The sequence below is a fragment of the Pelodiscus sinensis genome, chromosome 1 (assembly GCF_052426305.1).
Source record: "Pelodiscus sinensis isolate ZL-2025 chromosome 1, ASM5242630v1, whole genome shotgun sequence".
NCBI classification, from domain to species: domain Eukaryota; kingdom Metazoa; phylum Chordata; order Testudines; family Trionychidae; genus Pelodiscus; species Pelodiscus sinensis.
Window position 1 is genome coordinate 186843769 of NC_143052.1, and position 23207 is coordinate 186866975.

The 23207-nt window shown below is 45.4% G+C and overlaps 1 protein-coding gene across 8 annotated transcripts in view; it reads right to left on the reverse strand.

The window, feature by feature from the left end:
* Window positions 1-23207, reverse strand: part of TIAM1 (TIAM Rac1 associated GEF 1) — a 294242-nt gene that overhangs the window by 81731 nt on the left and 189304 nt on the right. For all 8 annotated transcript variants that reach the window (XR_016347939.1, XM_089773622.1, XM_075910641.2 and 5 more), the window contains 4 exons: window positions 18622-18794; window positions 10986-11210; window positions 5869-6054; window positions 1471-1617 (listed from right to left, as the gene is read on the reverse strand). Coding sequence is in view for 7 of the 8 variants with exons in the window: in XM_089773622.1 (XP_089629748.1) it covers window positions 1471-1617; window positions 5869-6054; window positions 10986-11210; window positions 18622-18794 (731 nt within the window). In the remaining variant the exon portion in view is untranslated. The remainder of the gene's footprint in view (window positions 1-1470; window positions 1618-5868; window positions 6055-10985; window positions 11211-18621; window positions 18795-23207) is intronic.

Below are 23207 nucleotides of genomic sequence, written 5' to 3' on the forward strand. Positions count from 1 at the left end.
ACGCTTTTGCTTATTGGTTAATCATTTAATAGACTACACTATTACATCCCTACTACTAATATGCTTAAAATTAAGCATATGGAGTAAAGATCAGCAGGAATGGGACCTAATATTTCAGAGAACATATAGACCCATATCCTGACAGGTATTTAGGTGCCTAACTCCCACTGAATTAGACATGTTGGGAAACTTCCAAAACATTCACTTTCTGAATTTTCTTTAAATTCTGTCCAGATCAAAGGTTTTTAATTGTAGCAAAATTCCTTCAGCCAGTTGGGTTGTGGAAGAGCAGGGGGGGAAATATACCTCTCTTTGTTGGGGAAAAAAGGTGGAAGTGGGATTGGGAACTATATGGCACAAAACTTGAGATGATTGTATCCTCACTGAACACTAGGGATGTAGCTTGGTTTGGGGAATTTTTTTAAATTTTAAAAATTTAAAAACAAGCTTTTTAAACACCATGGAAATGTAATTTCTAAAAATGCTTATTAGATAACAGCTGGTTGTCTAATGAAACTCTGTTCCCTTTGTAATCACTGGACTGAACTGACTAGAGAGACAAAGGTAAGAGTTGATGAGAATGTGCACGAGGTGGATTTTTAATGTCTCATTAACAACACATTGTAAGGCATTTTCCTCAGCGGTAACTATTCCTCCACCCACACCGCCATCTTAACAACAGGAATAGGAGGAAATCATAGGCCTAAATACCAAAACAAATCCTGCCCTGCCCACTTCCCCCCAAAAAAGAGAACAGAAGAAAAAGAAAACCCTGTGATTCCTGCAATTAGATGAGGCATAACTACACATATCTGAAAGCTATAATTAGTGATGTTTGGAGAGTGAGGCAGGGAAACACCTTCTTAATCCCTTGCAATACATTATCTGTAGAAGATTTTGGGAGGGACAGTGTGGAAACCTGAAAGATTTTGTTCAAAAGAAGCATGAATGTTCCTCCTATATACAGACAATCTATTATAGGGTTCTCTTAAAACTTAGCTGCAACATTCTAGAACTTCTAAGCTTTCATTTAAAGAAAAATTAATTTTCTATTTTTTTCTATTACGAAAGTGCAGCTGTAAATAGAGGTGCTGCTGCTGTAGCACTAACTTAAACTTGCAGAAAACAGTCTCCAAACAAAGGACAGCACCAGCAGGAACACAAGCCATTCGTTTAAAAAAAAAAAGGTGTGAGCCTTAAACCTCATTTGGAACCATTTAACTATGAGCTGTTTTATGTTTATCTGCAATTACAATGACTCATTCTGAAGAGAGTATGAAGTGTGATGACTACACAACCACGAATGATTAAACAAGAGAGGTTAAGTTTGAGTATGCAAGATACAATGAAAATGTTTTGCATAAACAACACTTCTTTGCCTGAGCTGGAATTATTTTTCAAAGTGTCTTCTACACAGTATTAAAATAAGCCTTGAAAATAACCATGAAATGTAGTGTTCGATCTATATACCTGGTTAATGCTTGGCCTCCCTTGTTTTTTCTTTGAGGTCGTATCCAGTCCCCAAAGAGAAGAAAACCTGCTTCTTCGTTTGCTGGCAGATCTGGACATGGCCTGTGTTCTTCTTCTTACGCCGGACTCCCCAGTGCGAGCTGCCACCTGCCAGTGCCATAAGGTTTTAAAATTAAAGACGGCAGCATCCCACCATTATTTAAAGGCTTTAACAATGAAGTCTAGTGGGAAAATGGGAAAAACTGGAGCAACCAATGCTTATTCACAACAGGAACGTTGATGACTCCAGATCAGCTATTTGCCTCTCATGTTAACATAACTCATTCTTTCCAACTTCATGTATACAAACCATATCTAATGTTTTGGGGGCCCAGTTTGAGTTATTTTAAAGAATCATAGTTTGCAAAGCATGAGTAATCAAACAATGTCTGAAAATTGGGTCCCTTTATAATGTTTCTGGTTAGGCACCCAGAAAGGGAGGTACCCAAAATGACTAGTCACTTTTGAGGAGCTTGATCTGTGTTTTTATTCTTGTTGTAAAGTGAACTGTGCCCATCTGATGTAAAGTGAACTGTGCCCAACTAAACAAATTCATGATATCTAGCAGGCCAAATGTCAAGCATTTAAATACAACATTCCCTTAAAGACTAACAGTGTGTTTAAACATAAGAAAAGGGAAGAAGAACTAAGAATAGTCCTGGATTCCTCCAATAGCCAGAGTAAGAGAGGATTTCAAGGCACAATTATTTCCCCAACACTTCTTCATTTCTACATCCTTATCAGGAAGCTTTTGATCTGCTATAATGCCCCAGAATGCATCACTTGGTGACATCACAATTCCCATGGAATACAGCCCTAGAAGCTCAGGCAGTGACAATTTATTATTCTATAGTACAGTTTCGCAGCTTGAGAGAGAGCGAGAGCAGATTGTTACATCAGATACAGTATTTCCCCATGAAATCTGTGCTATGTAACAAAATGACACCACCCTTCCTAAACCCCTAAAATCCAGCCCCATACTTTGTTGGGGTGCCAGCAGTATATGTGATTACACAGAATGATGCAATCTGGGGCATTGCAATTGTGCAAGAGATACTCAGAACAATTCTGTGGGAGCTGAAATGAAGGTAGATAGGTGTCAGCTACCTGGATATTTCAAAACATTGACCCATAACAAGCTATTTCACTAAAGTCTATTTGCGTTTACATAACATGGTAATTGGGAAGGTCTCCCAGTTGGAGAATCCCTCCTGGAAGAAAATAGATATCATCAGAAGCAAAGTTTTGCAAACTTCTTGGGTGTTCCTTCCAATTAGCCAGGCATGATATAGGTAGAATTACCATCTTTGAATCAGAGCACCCAAGCACTACTTTTGTGAGAGAAGGAGCAGCTCAGAGGTGTAACAAGTATGACCTGTGGGGTAAAGTGAAGCAGACACACCTGCCTTGCAACTCCGGAGGCAAATTTCCTGAAACATTCTTTTAAGAGAGTCTCACACACGAAACAATATTTGACTGTCATTTGGCGCACAGTCATAGACAGAACAAAGAAACCTATGCAGCTCTGTGATAAGATGCTGAGAGACTGGCTGTTTTGATATTGTAAGCATGAATATTGTATGAGAACTGGCAAATCAGAATACTGGGCTGGTCATCCAGGGTGTGTCTATACTACAGGGTTTTTTCAAAAAAAAAAAAAAAAAAAGTGACCTTTGTTCGAAAAAACTTCCCCTGCGTCTAGACTGCTGCCGCGTTCTTTCAAAAGTAAAGAACCTCGGATAACCTCGTTTTGCGAGAAAGAATGCCTTTTTTTGAAAGTGCTCTTTTGAAAAAAGGCGCTATGTAATGCAAACTGTGCTTTTTCGAAAGAGAGCATCCAGATTGCCTGGGTGCTCTCTTTCGAAAAAGTGGCTTGCTTTTTCAAAAGTACTGGTTGTAGTCTAGATGTTCTTTTTCAAAAGAGGCCTTTTCGAAAGTATCTTTTGAAAAAGCCTCTTTCGTAAGAAGCTTGTAGTCTAGACGTAGCCCCAGAGAACAGATCTACCAAGAGCAATCATGTTTGTTATCTGGAAAGTGGACAAGTAAGGGAAAAGTAGAAATTGAATGTCACTGCAGGTTTCTTGCTTCATAAAGGCAAACTCTGTTAATATTTACTTAGTTTGTCTATAGTATCTGACTTGTGTCTGCACAGTTTAGAACAACCATTCTAATAGAGACTTCTGAACATGTCTGCTTAGACCATTTCTATCAATGTAACTTTGGACTTTTTTATCTGAAATTATTTTAATTAAAAAAAGCAATTTAGTGAACAAATTGGGCCTAATCCTCAGCAGATGTTTAGCAATGTAACTGTACTGAAGTCAATAGCAATTTACACAAGCTGCATATCTGACGTGTCTCCTATGAGAGGATGAATATGCTGTTGATCTAGTTCGTTATATTATGCTCATCTCCATCATAACACAGAACTCTCAGTGTCAGTTCAGGGTGCCCCATATTTTCTGCAATTTAACTCTACATTTGAGCTACAGCAGTGTAACTGTACCACTGATGCATTATTAAGGGGAGAACTTTTCTTTTCCAAGACAACATATTTAAAATGTGGGGCTCTAGAGAAAGCAATATGAGAAGGTAGAGCTAGCTAAATTCTACGCACTGCAATAAAACTCATCACCTAAAAGCCTCTAGCAAAAGAAAATGTGCATAAATGTAAATGAAGACCCGCTTCTATAAAAATATAAATTCACTAGCAATTATCAGGATGATGATGCTAATCTTTGTATATAAAAGAACAAAACCGCCTCTGACTGAATTACAGCTTTGTATTCACTGAAGGGTACAGCTGACATCTACGAAACAACGGCAGAGTACGGCTATTTCTGTAAAGCTCTAGGACCCCAAGCCTAAACTACAGGCATGCCATTTAAATTCCTAACAAAAAGCAACAGTGCGCTGTATATTTTTATGGGTTTTAAAGAGCTGTATTGTTATGGTATTCAAATTTAAACCATTTTATCACAGCTGAAGGCTTATTTGCCAAAAGGGAAAGGGTATAGGAGAGGTTTTAGTCTTTTTGCTGGAGCACCAGGAGTTGATCACTGCTGGAGACAGGATACAGGACTAGATGAGCCAATAATCATATTCACTCTGTGGGAAAGTTGGTCTTGCCATAGTGGGTATGATCCCACACACTGAAGTCAATGTAAAGACTCCAATTGACTTCACTGGGGTTTAGATCAGACCATATAAGATCATACCCTCTAGGATGGACCGCCACCTTGTCGTGGTTGGAGGGCTTGCGTGTCTCAATGACCCCTAGAACTATGCTGGCTGGAGCTTTGTGCTCCTGGTAGGGTTTCCCATGCCAGACAGGTCGAAGGGTAGAGACCAGACGAAGTGTGGTCCCTGGTCCTCCAGGTTGGGGGTTTGGCACAGGGCTAACCACCCTGTCCTAGGAAACATTTGGGGTTACGAAAACAGCAACAAAGAAAACTTTCACGAACAGGTGTGATGGACCTTTAGGGTCTCCTCAAGGGGTGAATGTCAGTGGTGAAGCCACTTTGTGGAAGCCACTGGCAGGATGATAGAGGTTTTGAACACCAAAACAAAGAAAATTGCACTCCACTGGAAACCAGATGGGAAGAGAAAGAGAGGAAGACCAAAAACAACCTGGCGCCGAACGGTAGAACAAGAATTAAAAGACCATCATCACACTTGGGGAACAATAGGCGCTTTGGCCTGCGACCGACAGAAGTGGAAGGACTTTGTTGCTGCCCTATGCGCCATTGGCGTAACGGGCAGTAAGTAAGTAAGTAAGTATATAAGATCACAGGCACTAAAGATGGGCCCAAGCTGCAAAGTTCACAGCCAGTGCTAAATCTCCTCAAATTTCAGAATTGGTCACATCCAGACTTTTGGTTCAGCCCACTGGAGAAATGGGGACCAACCTGCAAAGTCTGGATCCAAATCACCTCAAAGTTTGGATTAGGGATTTTGGATCCGCGTCATGTTTAAAACCCACAATGCCACACTCTCTATAAGGACGTTCTTGGCTCCATTATGACTTTTGCAGCTACATTGAGCATTGTATTTCTAATGGCACTATTTATAATGCATATCTGGCATGAATATTATACAGGTATAAAAGGTGTGGTTTTACTCTTAAGAAGTACAGACTTGATATCAAACCTCCTTTAAGACAATCACTTCGGAGTATCCATTTTTTAAATTAGATCAAAGACATGTATCCACCCCCACATGTAGAAAATCCCTGGATGCTGAAGTAAGAATTTACCCCGCAGACACCAACACCAGCATTTGTTGATTTAATCTCTCTGTGAAACCACCAAGAGATTTATAGTTTAGCACTGCTGACCTCTGGCCTCAGTTGAAACTCACCAGCGCATGAAAAGAAGATACTGAAAAGATTCCAAGACGGCCCATTGCAACTTTAGTTGGACGACTTGCGAAAGCAAGTAGTCTTTTTGGGTTTGGCAGCTCCCCTCCTTGGAGGCTAGCTAAATAACAACGATACCGAAACAGGTCCATTTGGAACTGTTCAAGATTCTGCTCCCAAACAAAGATCTGCAAAAATTGAGAATTGGAGAATGGTAGGAAGAGAAAAAGAACACAATAGTAAATATCATTTTAAAATAAATAACACTAGAAAAATCACATTAAATTAAATCTTCTGTCAACATTGATTGCATTTTCAAAGAGGGAATATAAACACAATTCAAAGTTTTTTAATTAGCCGAACAACAAATATGTGTATGATCATGGAAGAAAACTTCTCCCAAGGCAACTGCTACTTTGATTTCATGCTAATTAACAGTATTAAAATTCTATTTTTCATTTCCCTCGTTTCCCAGGATTTTCTTATGACCAGTTCCTAAGGGGCAGCTTTTATACATCAAGGACAAGAAAGATATGAGAAGACCACAAAACCAAACAAGATTCCACAAATAGAGTCCTGACTCTTCCTCATCATCAGAAGTAGTTTAAGAATCAATGAAGCCTGGTGTTGTACAGTACATGAAAAAGACATGAGGTACACTGGAGATAATTAATCTTATCAATGGAAAAGCACTATCATCAGCCAATGTGAAGACTTATTTAAGCAATTCAAATTACTGGTACAAAATATTTTCTGTATGCTAAAAAAAAAGCAAGATAAAGAGACAGAAAAACTGATCTGTCCTCTGCTTGTGGATTTAAAGCTTTTGAAAAGAACCATTTGAACAGCAAGATAAGTATCCCTTCCCTCTCTCACCTCCTCTCAGAGGTTTTTGCCGGGTGGGAAATCTCTGGAACTCAGCACATTAAAGGTCCAGAAGCTCCCTCCTTCTATGGTAACAATTCCAAACTCATTTGGCAGCCTTGGTCAAAGTACTGCTGTCTAATGAAGTGGGGTCCGTATGTTAGTTTCCTAAAATAAGGTGCCGTTGTGACAGCAGGAGAGCATCTGCTCTACAATTTTTGTTTGTCAAATGCAGCTAAGCTGTCCACTTTAAGTTGGAAGTACAAGCAACAGAGAAGTCCTGGTGGCAATGCTAGCTATAAAGTTGATAAAAGCAAACAGAATTGAGGTAGTTTCTTAGTTCCATACTTAGGTAGGAAGAGCACAGAGGAATCAATTTGTTGAATATTTAAGCCTGTAACAGCAGCAGCATTTACAAGTCTCTAAGGGTATGTCTACACTACAAAGTTAGTTCGAACTAACGGACGTTAGTTCGAACTAACTTTCCTATGCGCTACACTAGCGCTCCGTTAGTTCGAACTTAATTCGAACTAACGGAGCGCTTAGTTCGAACTAGGTAAACCTCATTTTACGAGGACTAACGCCTAGTTCGAACTAGCTAGTTCGAACTAAGGGCTGTGTAGCCCTTTAGTTCGAACTAGTGGGAGGCTAAGGCTTCCCAGGTTTCCCTGGTGGCCACTCTGGCCAACACCAGGGAAACTCTATTGCCCCCCTCCCGGCCCCGGAGCCCTTAAAGGGCCACGGGCTGGCTACTCACTTTGTGCCAGTTGCAAGGCTGCCAGCACCCGTGCCTGCACAGCCTGCACCTGCCACAGGATGAGCCAGCCATCCGAGGGCTCCCAGCCCTCCACTGCTCCCCACGACCAGCCTGGCGGCTCCCGGGAGCCTGCCCGGGGGCGCAAAAGGCGGGCGCCCGCCTGGTCAAGTGCGGAGATCGTGGACCTCATCGAGGTTTGGGGGGAAGCCTCAAATGTCCACGATCTCCGCACTAGCCACCGGAACGCGGCCGTCTATGGACGCATGGCTGCCAGCCTGGCCGCCAGGGGCCACCAGCGCAGCCGGGAGCAGGTGCGCTGCAAGATTAAAGACTTGCGGCAGTCCTACTCCCGGGCCTGCCTGCCAGGGGCTGACCCGGAGGCCTGCCCCCACTTCCATGCCCTGGACCGCATCCTGGGGCCTCATGCCGTCCCTGCCCCCCGGGACGTGATTGACCCCGGGGCAGAGGGACCGCTCCTGGACACGGAGGAGGAGGAAGAGGGCTCTGAGAGCCAGGAGCCTGCCGCCAGCCTTCCCAGGACCCGGGACCCCCGAGGCACCCCACAGAGCCGCTCGCCTGCATCATCAGAGGCCGGGGAGGCGTCCACCTGTGAGTACCCTCGTGTTCCCCTTATGTGTACGGGGGGCTGGGGCGAGAGGGAGCCCCGGGACCGTGCGCCTGGGCCTTGCCCACTACGGAGCAGCAGCTGGGGATCCTGCAGGGGCCCTGGCCTTGCAGAGGGGAGCTGGGTTTCACACACCTGGGCCCCTGGGGTAATTGACCGCTGGTCTTCTTGCACCACAGCTGCAGCACCGGGGACTGCAGGGCGCACCACACCGCCTGCAGCAGCCGCCCGCGCCCGGGCAAGCAGGACAGCCAGGAACCAGGAGGACTACCAGAGGCGGCATCTCCGGTTCCTGGACCGACAGCTCCGTCTCCAGGACCACTGGGTCCAGGAGGACCTCAGGCTGCGCCAGAGGAGTCTGGAGGCCCTGGAGGAGCAGGGCCGTGCCCTGCGAGGCCACCTCCAGAGCCTGCTAGACCGCTTTCCATTTCCTCCTCCCCCTGCTCCCCCTCTTGCTCCCCCTCTTGCTCCCCCTGCTCCCCCTCTTGCTCCCCCTCTTGCTCCCCCTGCTCCCCCTGCTCCCCCTCTTGCTCCCCCTCTTGCTCCCCCTGCTCCCCCTGCTCCTCCTGCTTCCGCTCCTGCTTCCGCTCCTGCTTCCTCCACACCCCCTGTCCTCTCTGCCCCCCCGTCCACAACCATTCCCCACCGACGCCCCCGGACCCGCAGTGTGGCGAGACGGGAGAGGCACCCAGACTCCCACCCCTGAGCTTTCCTTTCCCTTCCTCCCTTCCCTCCCCTCCCCTTCCAGCTCCCTCGTCCCAGGTTTCCCCCTCCCTTCTCCCACCTTCATTCCTCCCTCCCCCACCCCAGTTCTGTGAAATAAACAGACGTTTTTGTTGGAAAAACAGGTGTCTTTATTTGACAGTAGGTAGGGAGGGGAAAGGGGAAGGGGGGGGTAGGGTGGAAGAAGGCCCCGGTGGGGCATGCAGGGAGAGGTCAGTCCTCCTCCTCCTCCACCTGGAAGCTCTCCCGCAGGGCTTCCCGGATCCGGATGGCCCCCCGCTGGGCTTCCCGGACGGCGGCGGTGCGGGGCTGACCGTAGTGTCCAGCCATGCGGTCAGCCTCAGCCATCCAGGCTGGCAAGAAAGCCTCCCCCTTCCGCTCACACAAATTGTGGAGCACACAACATGCCGCCACCACGGGAGGGATGTTGTGCTCGGCCAGGTCCAGACGGGTGAGGAGGCATCGAAAGCGGGCTTTCAGTCGCCCGAAGGCCCCCTCCACCACGATGCGGGCCCTGCTCAGCCTGTTATTGAAGGCCTGGCGGGAGGGATTGAGGTGTCCCGTGTAGGGCTTCATGAGCCAGGGCTGCAGTGGGTAGGCGGCATCCCCCACCAGGCAGACGGGCATGTCCACGTCCCCGACCCTGATGTGGCGGTCGGGGAAGAAGGTCCCGTCCTGCAGCCGCTGGCACACGGAGGAGTTCCGGTACACCCGGGCGTCGTGTGCTTTGCCGGACCAGCCCACATTTATGTCCGTCAACTGTCCCCGGTGGTCACACACGGCCTGCAGGATGACGGAGAAGTACCCCTTGCGGTTCACGTACCGGGACGCCTGGTGTTCCGGGGCACGGATGGGGATGTGCGTCCCGTCGATGGCCCCCCCGCAGTTGGGGAAGCCGAGGGCGCCGAATCCCCGGATGACGGCATCCGGGTTGGCGAGGCGGACCACCCTGCGGAGCAGCACCCGGTTGATGGCCTTGACCACCTGCGGAGAGAGACACAGCAAAGCGTCAATCAGTGGGGCGCCCGGGTGGCTGGGAGCGTGCGTGCCCTGGCAGTGCCCCGCGCCCCACTCCCGGAAGCAACCCCCCTGGCGGCGTGTAGTACGGCCGGGACAGCCCGACCCCTCCGGTGCGGGGCGCCTTCGCCTCCTCCCGCCCCCCCCTTTGTCCCTGGGGCGGCCCATCCCCTCCTCGCAGCCCCCCTCCCCCCCGGCTCGGTGGCCGACGAGCGCCGTACCTGCATGAGCACTGCTCCGACAGTGGATCTCCCCACGCCGAACTGGTTCCCGACGGATCGGTAGCTGTCCGGCGTGGAGAGCTTCCAGAGGGCGATGGCCACCCGCTTCTGGAGGGGGATGGCGGGCCTCATGCGAGTGTCCCTTCTTTGCAGGGCAGGGGCGAGCCACTCGCAGAGCTCCAGGAAGGTGTCCCTCCTCATCCTAAAGTTCTGGGTCCACTGTCGGTCGTCCCAGCGCTCCAGGACGATGCGGTCCCACCAGTCGCTGCTGGTGTCCAGACGCCAGATGCGGCGGGGCACGCCGGTGCCGGGGCGCCGCCGCGGCTCCTCCACGGCCCCCAGGGCGGCCAGGCGGAGAGGCAGGGGGCTGACGTTCCCCAGGTGGTGCCAGGCAGCCTCGAGCCATTGCTGGCAGGCTTGCAGCAGCAAGTCCAGAACGTGCACCAGAAGGTGCAGGGCGAGCCGTGGCTCCATGTTGCCACCTGCGGCAGTCCCCCCCGAAGGGAAGCACTGACACAGACGGGCACAGAGACCGACGCTTTGCTGTCCCTCGGCGAGGTTGGCAAGCAAGCAGGAAAAGCTGAGAACCGGCTGTCCAGGGGGGGTCCCTTTAAGCACGAGCCTCAGATAGCCTCAGACAGCAGCCACACAAAGCAACTGCTGACCTGATGCCCTGCCAGAACCGGTTTCAGCTGCCCTTAAATGCCCCCCTGCGTCCAATCAGTGTGGACGCGCTAGTTCGAACTAGCAAAACGCTAGTTCGAACTAGTTTTTAGTTCTAGATGCGCTAGTTCGAACTAGCTTAGTTCGAATTAACTAATTCGAACTAAGTTAGTTCGAACTAGCGCTGTAGTGTAGACGTACCCTAAGATATTTTATATTAATCTGGTTTAGGTAAACAAGCAAGATTACCTGATCAAGTATAGTCTTCTTCTTCTTGGAATCCGTTACTGAGGACAGCTGCATTTCTCCCATTTTTTTCATTTTCTCATCCATATCTATCTTCTGTTCCAGCTTTTTTATTTCGGTTTTCAAAAGTTTGACTGTGTCCTCTTTGTGATGTTGTCTTGCTACTGCTGTTGCACAAGCAGAATGGATTGCAGTGATCCAGTTTTCTAGTTCTGTCTGGCTAGAGGTCTAAAGAGACGGAAAGAGAAAAAGTCAGGATCCTCTTAAAATTGATTAGAGATTAACAAATGCAATTTCCAGGAGATTCCTCTTCCCTTGATCTCAAGAACCAAAAGCCTTAAATCCACTTATATCAGAAGAAATAAAAAAATGTCATTCTGTATTTCAGGAAACAGGCCATTTTAACTGACTACCCTGCATTCAGTATTTAGAATTACACACATATCTATGCCTAGCAGCTGTAGCATATTTGCTAGCAAGTACTTAAAATTACCTTCCTTGGCCTTTGTAAAGCTATAATAATTTGTAGCATTAAATGGAATTTTTTAGACTACAAATTCCTTGAGGCAGGCAACAGATCTGTCTCCATATTCCCAATAGTGTGGGGAATATGGCTGGCATGCAACAATTAATAATAAATTAATGAAATAATATATGACCATAGTATCAGCTAATAGCTTGACACTAGTGGTAAGGATAGCTATTTCCAAATGAAAGTCTCAAAGCACTTTATAGCCATTTATGATTCAATCTTCACAAACACCCTTGGGAAGCAGGCAAGTACGATTATCTGTACAGGCAGTCCCCAGGTTACGTACAAGATAGGGACTGTAGGTTTGTTCTTAAGTCGAATCTGTATGTAAGTCGGAACTGGCATCCAGATTCAGCCGCTGCTGAAACTGATCAGTTTCAACAGCGGCTGAATCTGGACGCCAGTTCCGACTTACATATAGATTCAACTTAAGAACCCCAGGCGTCCCCAAGTCAGCTGCTGCTGAATCTGATCAGCAGCTGATTCCAGGAAGCCCGGGGCAGAGCAACTCTGCCTCGGGCTTCCTGTAGTCAGCCGCTGGTCAGTTTCAGCAGTGGCTGACTTGGGGACTCCTGGGGCAGAGCAGCTCGGGTGCTGCCGGGTTGGTCCAGTAGCGCCAAGGAGCGGTGCTGCGGGACCAACCGGCAGCGCCCCACCTGCTCTACCACAGGCTCCGGGCTTTGCTCCACGTCTCCCTGGTCTGCTGGGGGGGGGAGGGGGCACTAGCTGCGTCCCCCCCCAGCAGACCAGGGAGACGCTAAGCAAAGCGGCGGAGGACCCGGGACTGGACCCGCGGCGCTTCCAGATCAGCTGATCAGCAAAGCGGCGGAGGACCCGGGGCTGGACCCACAGCGCTTCCAGATCAGCTGGTCTGCAGATCAGCTGGAAGTGCCGCGGGTCTGGCCCCGGGTCCTCCGCCGCTTTGCTCAGCGTATCCCTGGTCTGCAGATCTGGAAGCTGATCTGGAAGCGCCGCGGGTCCGGTCCCAGGTCCTCCGCTGCTTTGATCCGCGTCTCCCTGGTCTGCTGGCTTCCCCAGCAGACCAGGGAGATGGGGAGCAGCTTTTCTCTCCCCGGAGGAGGCGGGCGGCAGGACCAGGTGTCCCACCACTCCAGTCCTCCGGGGCGAGAAAATCCCTGTTCGTAACTGCGGATCCGACATTAGTCGGATCCGCGTAACTCGGGGACTGCCTGTATATTACAGATGGGAATGAGGACATATAGTAGTTAAATGACTGGCCTGTATCACAGAGCAAGTAATGAAAGAGCTGGAAATATTAACAAGATCTCCATAACACCAATCCTGTGCTTTAACCACTGAACAATTCACCTTTCTTATAACACTAACAGGTGGCTGAGAACAAACTCACTTAAGATACTGCAGTGATGGGCAGCAGTATAAAACCCTTACATAGGAAGACAGGAGCTATGTCGTCACTAAAAATGCCTTAGATTGTAAAAATGGAAGTAAATTAACCTTTAAAAAACAAAAGGCTTGTGGGCTTGATTCTCAATTACGCTAACAGCCCTTTTGAACCATGATGGTAAATATAAAGAAGACTTAAAATTGATGTAAAGGACCTTTAACCTGAATGAGAATCTACTCATATCTACTGCTGCTAACAGGAGCTCCTGACCTTTCATAAGAATATTCAGTAGAGATTCCAGGTACCTGAAAATAAAATGTTAAATGGTACCTCTCTTCTTTTGTTAACAGATGAATGAGTTTCCTCTCACCATTTTCTCTTTCCAGTTTTCTATTGGCTTTATTAGAAAGCCTTCTGGCAAATGATTAACAATCTACGTTTTTCACACAAACAATAATAGCTAGTTTACATTACCATGCTTCCTCTCTTGCTCATTTTTTTTTCTGCCCATTTACTTTTCTATTTATCAGATCCATGTTTTATTACACTTGTTGCTATTCTAATCTGGAAAGGTCACCCTATATCCTCCCCTACTTGGAGGGACAAGAGAGACAAGGTAGGTGAGGTAGTATCTTTTTTATTGAACCAGCTGCTCTTGGTGGAAGGGACCCAATTTGAGCTTCAGGTCTCAAAAATTTAAGTTTTCAGGCTTATCTTTTGAAGGCATTGTGCACGTTTCCCAGGAGGATCATAAATGAGAGGTCAGATGTGGATTGATTGTTCTGTGAAAAGCGTTCACCCACAAGTACTCGGGTGTGTCTGTCTTCTGTCATTTACGAGCATAGTGATTGTCTGGTCTCACCCACACAGTTGTTGGAGCATTTGATGCATTGGATGAGATATGTCTGCAGGTTTTGCATCTATTGTTCTGGCAGGTCTAGTGCACTTTTGAATTGTTGTGTCCCATTCTGTGGGGAGTTTGCTTCTCCAGCTTAATGAGGTTGGGGTTTATTTGAAGGCCAGAAGAGGGGGTTCAGGAAATACTTCTTTCGGGATCTGTTCCCATCAAATATAGTTGTACTTTGATGATATCCTGCATGAGTTCCAGTGTGGGGAGGTAGGAAAAAACTAGAGCTATGGACTTGGTGGGTTTTGTTCTTCCCTGGACCATTCCAGGGTATTTGGGTGGCCTGTTCCACAATGCAATCTACTTTCTTGGTAGGGTGAAAGTTCTGTCCCTTCCACAAACATAAGTTGGTCCAATAAAAGATATTACCTCAGCCACCCATGTCTCTCATATCCTTGGACCAACATGGCTACAACAATACTGCAAACATATCTGCAGGGATGCCAACCTAAAGAGGCCATGAAAAAGAATGATCTTGAGGTAAAACACTGGACTCCTGGGAGCTGGGATTAGTTCTCAGTTCTGCGTTGGACTTTCAGTGTGACCACGGGCACATAAGGCCCTTCATCATCCTTTGCCTCAATTTCTCATGTGAAAAATGGGGATAAAATTCCCTTACCTCACAAGCTGTTGCAGGAATAAATGTGTCACAGTATGTGAAACACTCAGACATACTGGTGGTAAGTTATGGTTGTTTTCTCCTCTCAAGTTTACAGCTAAGATTGCAGCATTTCCCAGACTTTGCAAAGCTAAACTCACCTTCAGGAACATGCAACTATCTAGAATCCCCTTCAAATCCAATCTGTATTGTTAAAGGCTCACTCTTCTATATTCACATAACTTCTATACATACCCTACTGATCCCCTGCACCTGGCTTCTCTCAACAAGTGCACATATGAAGGTGGGGAGCCTGCTAGACTAGTGTATGTGACGTGGGTGTTATTACATGAAAGTCCAGCATTCTGATTTGAGATATTTTCTTTAGCTATAAAAGATATTTCAAGTACTTCTTTTTCATCCTTATAAAATAAAAAGTAAGTCTCCTAACCCTCACTAATTTACAGCACACTGTAAAACAAAGTTTTATAGTCAATTATATGTAGTACTCAACAGACTTCCTTTGCATGTCAACCTTTAACAGTAATCACATGAGTATTGTCTTGTGGCTAAACAACCTGCAGCTAACATCCCATCTTGTTCTAATTAAGCCTAATGATGGTAACTCATCCATAAATATCACCACAGCAATCTGCATCTTCCTACTCCACCAGAGGATGGTGAAGATGGTGAGGATGTCTGCATCTTCCTACTCCACCAGAAGTGATCGTTATTTGCTTAAACACCTGATCCAATTTTTATCTATGACAATGCAAAGATTCCCGTGAAGGCCCAGTTCAGAAAAGCAATTAAGCACATGCTGAAGCCTCCTTTTCTTTTAGGAAATTAAAGGTGTTGTTAAGGATAAGCATATGCTAACATACTTTCCTGAATGGGAATGCTTTCTGGAGTTCCTAGGAGCTGGATCAGGCACATATTCAGATAATTAACTCTATGTGTCTTCATCTTCTATTGATACCAGAGAAACTGTACTGAATTTCCATATTAAATCTAAACAAGCTCACAGCAATCAGATCAGCTCTCATTCACTAAGGAATTGGTGATCAGTAGAGCTTTTCTTGGGGAGCGGTGCTACTGAAATCAAGCAAACTATTTGTGCAGTACAGGTGGAACCTTTCTAGTCCAGCACCTTCGGGACCTGACTGGTGCTGCACCAGAGAATTTGTCGGACCACAGGAGGTCAATATTGTTGAGCAACATTACCAACACTTCCCCTGCTCACTGGGCTCTTAGTCGACACTGAAAGGTAAATTAGAGCTACACAGCAGCACAGAACACTGAGAGCCAGGGCTGGTGGCTGAAAAAACTTCATGGGACTATGGGAACCTTGGCCACACCCCTAATAAGGGGAAACCCAGCCAACTAAAATCATGCCAGACCATGGGTGTTGCCGGACCAGAGAGTGCCACACTAGAGAGGTTAAACCTGTACCTAGAGAGGTACAATTGAGAGTCAGGGTGGCAGGAGCTTGTCCTTATAATATAAAACCCTTTTGTATACAGATGATGGAGAAAAATCATTAAAATAAGGCAAAAAAATCTATTTTATTGTGTGTCCAAATATGTGGTAATCTACAGTGCAATAATTGTAAAATGTCCTATTTTTCTATTAAAATAATATTTTCATGTCAGATTCACATTTTGTTTGGTGTTTTTTTGGGGGGGAGGAGGGTGTTTTTGGTTAAGCACTTTCAGAGTTTAATCCTTTTTTTGGACATTAAGCAAATGGGCCAAGAGGACTGTTCTTCCTCCAGCAGAAAGGAAAGACTTGTAAACAACTTGGATGTATCTCTATGTGAGTATGTGGTGTGGCAAGTTGCACAGAATTTCTGGTAAATGCATCTGACATCCACATGTAATGGATCTGTGTAGGCATGTTAGGAACTGACTGACAGAGAATTATAGTGTAGGAGGTGTCTGATGTCTTTGGGTGCAATGCAGTGAGAAAGGCTCTTACAAAACATATAATATTAAACTGCGGCTTTATGTTTCCACTAAGCCTACAGTCTCCATTGGGTAGGAATAATCTACTATAGCACCTTTGTACTTAAAAAAAAATGAATATAACATCTTGTTTTGTATTAATGTACCTGCACGTTAGTAGCTTAGAAACACTGTTGAACAGCAATGCACATGTTCCAGCAAATTTATGTCCATCCGATTAAGCCCCGGGGCTACAATCATTTACAAATTATTTCCACAATTATGGCTGACTCCCTTTCCTTCTCCCCAAATCCACCCCTGCATTTCCCTCATGTTCTGCTCTTTTAGAATTACATGGGCTTCATTATACAGGATACAAAAAAAAAAAAAAAAGATTTCATAAATCACAATAATTTACTTTGAAAATGTTCATTTTTGCTCTTTCCCACATAATGTTACATGAAAATCTAGTCATGACATTATGACACAGAGCTTTTAATGAATAAAGGCCTTGTGTTGCCACAGAAGAAATTTATTGAGTGTGACCTTTTCTGTATTTAGCTTCTATTGGAATTAATTTTACAAGAAGGAAGGTTTTCCAAAAGAAATGCAAATGAAAGATTTTATACGTATGTAAATAGATCTGATGGTCGTGATGCTTCACAGCTTATTTAATTCATGCTGAGGCCACATGCTACTGTATTTGCCCCCTGGAAGGAAGCATTCCACAATGACAAAACCCAAACCAACCAAAAAACTCCTAGGAGAAAGGCATTGTGAAGAGGAGGGAAGCAGCAAATAAATAAAATATTAGTTATGAAAAAATATACCAGGATTTCAGCAATGCAAATGAGGGCAGAATGTAACCTTTTGTGTGTATAAATATCATGAGCCAATATCATCAACTGGTGTAAATTAGCATAGCCACACTGAAATCAATAGAGCTTTTACAATTTACATAAATTGAGGATTGGGCCTCACTTTTATAAAAGCAAGCCATACATTTGAGATGTCTGCTTTTAAAGGTTCATTATAAAATATCGGGGGCAAGCATTCTGCAAGAGTGGGTTGGATTACAGAATTATAGTAAAATCCAGACCTTTTTTTCCCATTTGATCCAGGATTTACATTCCCAAATTGTTACTAGACCAAAAAAAAAAAGTCACTAAATGAGAATATCTGCAACAAAAAGGTAGGCTTATAAAGTAACAAGAGTATGGCTGGGAAATGACAGCTGAATGCAGGCTAGTCATTCTATTTGGTAAGTAAAGATAATGTCAGCTCTTAGCTGAAAGGAGCTTTTGGTGTGAAAGGAAAGCTGGATTGGACCCCTAAAAACTGATCAGGGAGGGGTATTATTTCGTAATTAAATCAACAACTGGCCTTTGTATAGTTTTAAGGTTTTCTTTAAACTACCAATGAACTATAACTTGTAAATAAAGAAAAAAAGTATCTGGTTTAATGTTTAAAATCTGCAAGTCATTTAGAACCAGTGAATGCACTGAGCTAGGAAAGTGAAATGTTCAGCAGAGTCTTCAGTGAGTGATGTGGGCTTCGGCACTGTGAACTGTAATGGAAAGAACCTGTGAACCCCAAATATTTCCAGTGAATTGACAAAACTCAAGCTCATAAAAATTTCTCCTGTCTCTCTGTAAGGTCCTATCTTCAATTGCATAGCTACTGTGACAGGGGGATTGTGTTTTAGCCATAGTTTGAAGGGTTCAACTGGGTGTTGCCATCCAAACTGCAAACCTGGGGCAGGAGCAAAATTTGCTACTCTCCCTCCCCCATGCCCAAACACGTGGCCCCATTACCCTGACTGGACCTGCCCTCCCAAATATAGAAGTCAAACAATGCCTATGGTTTTAGCCTTTCTGGGGCACTATAGACTGTAGTTTGATCTTGCCTGTGGAGGTGGGAGAAAACCATGTTATAACCATGGCACTAAGTTGTATTAAAGTTCTGGTTTTCATTTGCTAATATGTTACTGGTTGACTTTTAAACCTATCTACACAAGCACAAAGCACAGCATGTTATAAAATAGTAGACATAAGGGGGTAAAAGGGATCTGAATTTGGCGTTAAATCCCCTCAGGGTTGTTTTTTCTACATAATGAATGAATGCTACTGAGCAGGAATGCCATCCTTTCTACTCGCCTAGAGCAAGTCCTGACCCCACTGAAGCCAATGGGAATTTTGCCATGGATTTCAATAGGGGTCAGAATTTCACATGAGTCTGGAAAATGAGCAAGAGTTAAAAAGAGAACAATTCCTTAGAACTCAACAGAACAAACCTGAAAGAGGAATGCATCCCCTAGGGAATTGCTGAGGCAGAAAACAAAATCTTTCTTTGGGTGCTCAGGCACTGCTTGCACTATACTGTTTTCCACCCAGACAGCATGCTTAGGGATGCTGTTGTGGTCTATTCCAGATCTGCCATCACCCTCATAGAAGAATAACGTACATCCTGGGGAAAACACAAGAAAGGCATTAGCAAGCAGCACATTTAAACATTAGAAAGCCACATCTATTCAACACTTTCTAGCATAAGAATGTAGCACTCACACTCTGAGTCCTCCAAAATTAAATCAATAAATACTTGGGCAGTTATAGCAATGCATATATATGGATCTTCCATACAGACTACTTAAAATCTATTGGTCTGGTAGGAGACATCTGAAGGAAATGTTTCAGAATGTACTACACAGTTCCCAGTAACACTGATGGTAATCTTAAAAGTAAATACCTTTACCACCTATTGACAATGTATTTCTCTGCTTTTGGAAACATGGGTGAAAATGCTGAAAAGTGTCCTTCTACCTATATTTTTCTCCAACCATACTTTATTGCAATAGTGTTAGCACGCTCACATACCTGTTTGCTTGTTTACAAACATTGTATTAAACCTTTAATTTTATGTCCTATTTCTCTTTCCAGAACTTGCCCTCATTTCTGCCTTCATTCAGGACAATGAAGTGCATCTGTCAGGCAGAGCAATGGCCTTTGAACTGACTGACATGCTTTGTCGCAGGAAAGCTAAGTTGGAACACCCTTTTGTCTGATTCACCAAGCAGTCAGACTGAGAACAAGGAGTGGCAGGATTCATAGGAAGAGCCAGTGTAAATCTACTTGTGAGCAAGGTTTGTGCGTATGAGCCTTTTTGGAGGAAAGAGATAGTGGAAGTAGGAATTTGCATCTGGATAGGCCTTGTGCTACATTGGTAGGAACCAATTCCTCTCTTCATCACCTCCAGTCTTCACTTGCTTCTCTCCTGGAACTTTCCGTCAGGGATATACGAGGAGGAACTAACACACCTATCAGTACTATACAGTTTGCTCAAGACATCACTTGACTCTCACTGTGGCTCATTAGAAGCAATCACCTACTCTGCCAGCAGCTCCATTCTCTTATTGGTGTTGGTCCCATGCCTTGCGCCCCTCACTCAGTCATTGCACTCTGCCCTGCCTGACATTTTAGAGGAGAGGCATTACCAACATAAGTAGAAAAGTGGGCAGGAGAGCACCAGCAGAGGTTGAAAAAAGAGAACAAGACAAATATGATTTAAAATTAAACCACATGGTTGATTTTTTAAAAATGATAGTAGGCTTACTCCAAAGCCATCAATGCTGATAGACTATATTCACTGAATTCATTCTAACTAGAAGATTTACCCAGCACTGCTCAGGTCTTTTATAATTTTTTGTTTTTCTTCATTTACATCATTGCTCAGGGGGAGGAGGGTTAAGGATGGGGGGTTCAGTGTGCAGACTGCTCTGGGAAGAGAGAACTACCCCAGCCCTCACTCAATAAAGCAGCTTGGGGCCAAAAATCTGTAAACCTCATTCTCTGAGGAATAATGCCTATTCCAAAAGAGCTATTTTGAAATAAGGTGCGTGTGGATGCTTCACTGATACGATTTCGAAACAGCCCCTCACCAGGGCCATTCTAAGTTATTCCTCCCTAGTGCCTCCTGGATTGCTAAATCGAGATAGCACATCTACATTGGGAAGCCTGCCTCGGACTAATTTTGAGGCTTCCCTGCAGTGTAGACATGCTATTACGAAATAAGCTATTTCAAAATAACTATTCCAGAATAGCTTATTTCGAAATAGCTGTGCAGTGTAGACGTACCCTAATTTTAATATCTCTGCACTTTCTGCTACCATTTATATAAACATTTAAATTTAATAATGAACCTCTAGCTTTTTTGTTGAAAATAATGGTGAGAATGGAAATTGATGTATGGTTACCCCTTAATCCAATTTGGCAGAAAAATAATTGCAGCCAAACAATAGCAGCTGTTAACTTCAAAGCTTAGTTTAAATGTTACATTATTAAGCCACAGCAATCAAAGACACAAACACTGGACCTGGGTCAAGGCACTTTAAAATAACATTGCCTTTATGCTCATCCTTTCCCTCCCGCCCTCCCATGGCTCTTTGTTTACCAATTCTTCACAGCCAGACTTTCCTGTCACATTGCCTCAGTTAGAAGGAGATTAGGGGTTCACTCCGCTTCCTCAGCTATGGAATTTCTCTTCTTTTATTTCCCCAACCTTCGTAACAGGTGCAATGAAGGGCTGATGCTCACAATTTGTTTTTAAAATGCTGCTTCAAACACTGATACATGCCATCTCGCAAAAACTATAGTCAAAAACCTATTTTTCCTCTCTCAAGCTCTTCAGGTTCCTTTCCAAAGGCTAGTCTCTTAGGGTATGTCTACACTACCCCGCTAGTTCGAACTAGTGGGGTAATGTAGGCATACTGCACTTGCAAATGAAGCCCGGGATTTGAATTTCCCGGGCTTCATTTGCATAAGCGGGGCGCCGCCATTTTTAAAACCCCGCTGGGTCGAACCCCGTGCAACGCGGCTACACGGGGCATGAACTAGGTAGTTCGAACTAGGCTTCCTAGTTCGAACTACCATTACTCCTCATTTCACGAGGAGTAACGGTAGTTCGAACTAGGAAGCCTAGTTCGAACTACCTAGTTCATGCCCCGTGTAGCCGCCCTGCACGGGGTTCGAACCAGCAGGGTTTTAAAAATGGCGGCACCCCGCTTATGCAAATGAAGCCCGGGAAATTCAAATCCCGGGCTTCATTTGCAAGTGCGGTATGCCTACATTACCCTCCTAGTTCGAACTAGGAGGGTAGTGTAGACATACCCTAAGGGACAGTCAATATAAAAAAGAAAAACTATGTCACAGAACCTAGCTACAACATGGTTTTCCCCTTGACCGGCTTAAAACATGGTTCCATTTTGTAGCGTACTCAAAACTTGCTCATGCTTTTGGTAGTCCTGTGCACATTATGAAGGCTGTGTTGTTACCAGACTCCCTGACACTTCTACTCGTAGTGCACACAGGCTCTTTCAAAGCAGAGAAATGGATGACTGAGTCCAAATATGAGCTTGGTTTCCACACTACACTGCTTAAGATGATTGCACAAAGATTCCCGGAAGGCCATTTTACAGAGCCCATTTTAATCTTGTATGCATGTTTATTATTGTTCTTACTTATTTGTATTATAGTGAGCGTGGCCGACAGCCACCACTGACCCTGGAGCAAGGTGCTGGGGACTAGGGGGGGCTCCATGCCTGAGCAAGGGACACGGCTGAAGGAAGAAGGGGCAGGGCTAATGGCAATCAGCTCTTAAGGCCTCCTAGTCCAGTGTTTCTCAACCCAGTGGTACGAGTACCCTTAGAGGTACAGTAAACTTCCAATAATCCAGCACCTTTAGGACCCAGGGGGTGCCAGATTATCAGATATGCCGGAGTACCAGAAGGGGGGCTATGAAGGGTCTGGGGTGAGGTCGGCGGGGAACTGCGCAATGTGGGTGAGGGCGGCACTGCGGGACCAACCCGGCAGCACCCCAGCTGCTCTGCCCCCAGCTTCCCCAAGTCCGCGGCTGCTGAAACTGACCAGCGGCTGACTTGGGGAAGCCGGAAGCAGAGCAGCTGGGGTGCTGCTGGGTTGGTCCCGTAGCGCCGCCCCTCACCTGAGTGGTGCTGCGGGACCAACCCGGAAGCACTGCAGCTGCTCTGCCCCCAGTTTCCCCAAGTCAGCCGCTGGTCAGTTTCAGCAGCCGGGGAAAGAGCAGCTCCAATTGTCCGGCTGGCCAGAGCACTTCCGGGTTCCAGTTGGTGCCGGAATATCAGGAGCGCTGGACCACTGGATGCCGGACAATTGGAGTTTTACTGTACTTGAGAGAAATCTGGGGGAGTACGTCAACACAACTGAAATTTGGAGAAAACTGAATTTTTGTTTTAAGTTTTACAGCGCTTTATTATTTTTGTACTTTTTACACCCAAAAATTTAATCGCCCACCAGGCTATGATTAAGTTGTTTAAACAAATGTGTTGCAATGGTAGAAAAAAATTGTGTGTGTCTGAAAACTGTAGGCACCAAGGTTACTTATAATTTTTTTTAAAGGGGTACTTTATTAAAAAAGGTTGAGAAACACTGTCCTATACCATGGTGCTTCCCCAGCCCTCCCATGACAATTGAAATGAGCCTGGGAGCTCCAGGCCCCTTTGAATCTCCAGGCCCTGGGACAATTACTCCCTTTGCCTCCCCCGCCTCTGTCTGCAGGGGTCATTACAGTACAAATTGAATCTCTTTAGTCCAGTTCCCTTGGGACCTGACCAATGCTGAACCAGAGAATTTGCCGGGCGAGGGGAGGTCAATATTGTCTAGCAGCATTACCATAATGTCCATTGCTTAATGGGCTGTTAGAAGAGACTAAGAGGTAAATAAGAGCTAAATAACAGCACAGAACACTTAGAGCAAGGACTGATGCCCGTAAACAAATTTTATGGGACCATAGGAAACATGGCCAAACACCTGATAAGTGGACAACCAGCTAACTAAAATCATGCTGGAT